Consider the following 2,241-nt stretch of genomic DNA (forward strand, 5'->3'; position numbering starts at 1 on the left):
CCCTGCTTTTTTTTTTTTTTTTTTTTTTTTTTTTTTTTGTATTTTTAGTAGAGATAGGGTTTCACCATGTTGGCCAGGCTGGTCTCGAACTCCTAACCTCCTAATCTGCCTGCCTCAGCCTCCCAAAGTGCTGGGATTACAGGTGTGAGCCACTGCGCCTGGCCAGGGAAAGCTTTTTAGAATAGGTTGTTGGAGCTATATTTGGAAGGAAAAATAAGGATATAAATTACTAATGTACAGAGGTAGAAGAGAGTGACCCAAGGCTGAGCACATTTCTAGGTGCCTTATGCCCGCTCAGAGGCCCACCTCACAGAGCTGCTGGAGGAGATATGTGACCGGATGAAGGAGTATGGGGAACAGATTGATCCTTCCACCCATCGCAAGAACTATGTACGTGTAGTGAGCCGGAATGGAGAATCCAGTGAACTGGACCTACAAGGCATCCGAATTGACTCAGATATCAGTGGCACCCTCAAGTTTGCGGTGAGCTATGGGAATCGACAGCTGGTTCTTGGAATTAGGGGGTTGTTGGAGGACCAGGTAGAAAGTTAGGCCAATATCCTTGTCCTCCTCTTTGGATGTGAAGGCAAGAGGCTTCTTATTGCCCTGTGTCACCCCTTTCTCCCTTGGGTTGGCAGTGTGAGAGCATTGTGGAGGAATACGAGGATGAACTCATTGAATTCTTTTCCCGAGAGGCTGACAATGTTAAAGACAAACTTTGCAGTAAGCGAACAGGTAAGCTGCCCCCACTTTATCTCCTGTTCTAGTAGCTGTGGAACCTGACATTCCCTAACTCACCCATACGCACCCCCATCCCAGAAACCTCTGGTATTAGCTCAAGAGCTGGCTTCCATTTCCCTTGGCTTAGGGACTTGGGGTGTTCCTCCCCATTTTCTGTCAGCTTTCAGAATTTGTGGCCCCTTGACCCTGAGATACAGGTGAGAGGGCAGTGGGGATGTTTTATCATTTACAAGCATATTTTCTGAAGAATGGTAGTTGATGTGTGTTTGTGTCAGTTTGGGAAATTTTCTTGATCCTGGCATATGTCAGTATGAGAGTGGCATTTTCCTTTAAATTTTTCATACTGAGTGGCATTTTCCTTTAAATTGTTATGTGCTATTTGCAGATCTTTGTGACCATGCCCTGCACATATCGCATGATGAGCTATGAATCACACTGGAGCAGCCCACACTGGCTTGATGGATCGCCCCCAGGAGGGGAACATGGTGGCAATGCCTTTTATATATTATGTTTTTACTGAAACGAACTGAAAAAATATGAAACCAAAAGTACAAACTGTGTTGTCTTTTCATGCCCGGAATTGGCCCTTACATTAAGCTTGAAGATAGAGGGCTGTAGGCAGGAAAGAAAATGGAGGAGAAAGAAGAGTTTTGGGATTGATACAGGATAAAGGTAGGAGGGCCCTGAACCTTTAATTCTTCTGCCTTCTGAGACTCCACTCCACTCATAAACTAGATAAGCTTTCAGTCATTGCCCACTCGATACCATGTCTAATTGTGAAGAGAGGAACCTCCATGAGGAAGCAGGGGAACATAAGTGTATGGTAGTGTAGAATTCCAGAAATTCCTTGTGTTGATGCTGTTGAAACTTAAAATAAGACAGGGCTTGGTCTTGAAGGAAATAATGGACATGCATTATTCTTCCTTCCTTGCCCATCCAGATGGAGGGACCAGCAAGAACAGAGACAGGAAGGGGAAAATGGATCTGACCAACTCAGCTGAAAAGTAAGGGCTTTATCGGATAGGGACAGATGAGGTAAGGAACGTTGTTTAATGAGAGGCCTTGTTTGCTAGCCTAAGCTTTTAAATTTGATGCCAGTAGCAACAATAAAGTGTATCTTTCTTACCTCTATCACCAGCCATTGTCAATCTGGACTATAAGTCTGTCCATACTTTCTGTGTGTAGAGATTCTAGACTGGGGCATAGAGATGAAAACCTGAAGGATACCTTCTTTTGGTAAATTCTTAAACACCCTGATTCTGAGGTATGGTTGTCTCAGGGTTTCAAATGAAATATCTCTGGTCCCAGGAACACCTTAAAGAGAGGAGGCCTGAATAAACATTTTAAAGGTTTTAAAAATTACAGTATTTTAGAATCTAAAGGAACCTTAGAGGTCGTCTGTTTCACCTCTGCCCATTTTATAGATAAAGAAGCTGAGGCCCAGAGAAGCCATAGAACTTTATGAAGTTCTGTGTTTAATGAAAATTTGGTCTATAAGCT

At 43.4% G+C, this 2,241-nt stretch overlaps 1 protein-coding gene across 1 annotated transcript in view; it reads left to right on the plus strand.

The window, feature by feature from the left end:
- The window catches only part of CNPY2 (canopy FGF signaling regulator 2), a 6,202-nt gene extending 4,326 nt beyond the window's left edge, over positions 1-1,876 (plus strand). Inside the window, exons 4-6 of the mRNA XM_032290760.1 lie at positions 280-483; positions 639-735; positions 1,127-1,876. Of these exons, the coding sequence (XP_032146651.1) occupies positions 280-483; positions 639-735; positions 1,127-1,170 (345 nt within the window). The 3' untranslated portion in view covers positions 1,171-1,876. The remainder of the gene's footprint in view (positions 1-279; positions 484-638; positions 736-1,126) is intronic.
- Positions 1,877-2,241: the final 365 nt, after the last annotated feature.

Source organism: Sapajus apella, unplaced genomic scaffold, assembly GCF_009761245.1.
Source record: "Sapajus apella isolate SASKATOON/1434 unplaced genomic scaffold, GSC_monkey_1.0 scaffold2, whole genome shotgun sequence".
Lineage (NCBI taxonomy): Eukaryota > Metazoa > Chordata > Mammalia > Primates > Cebidae > Sapajus > Sapajus apella.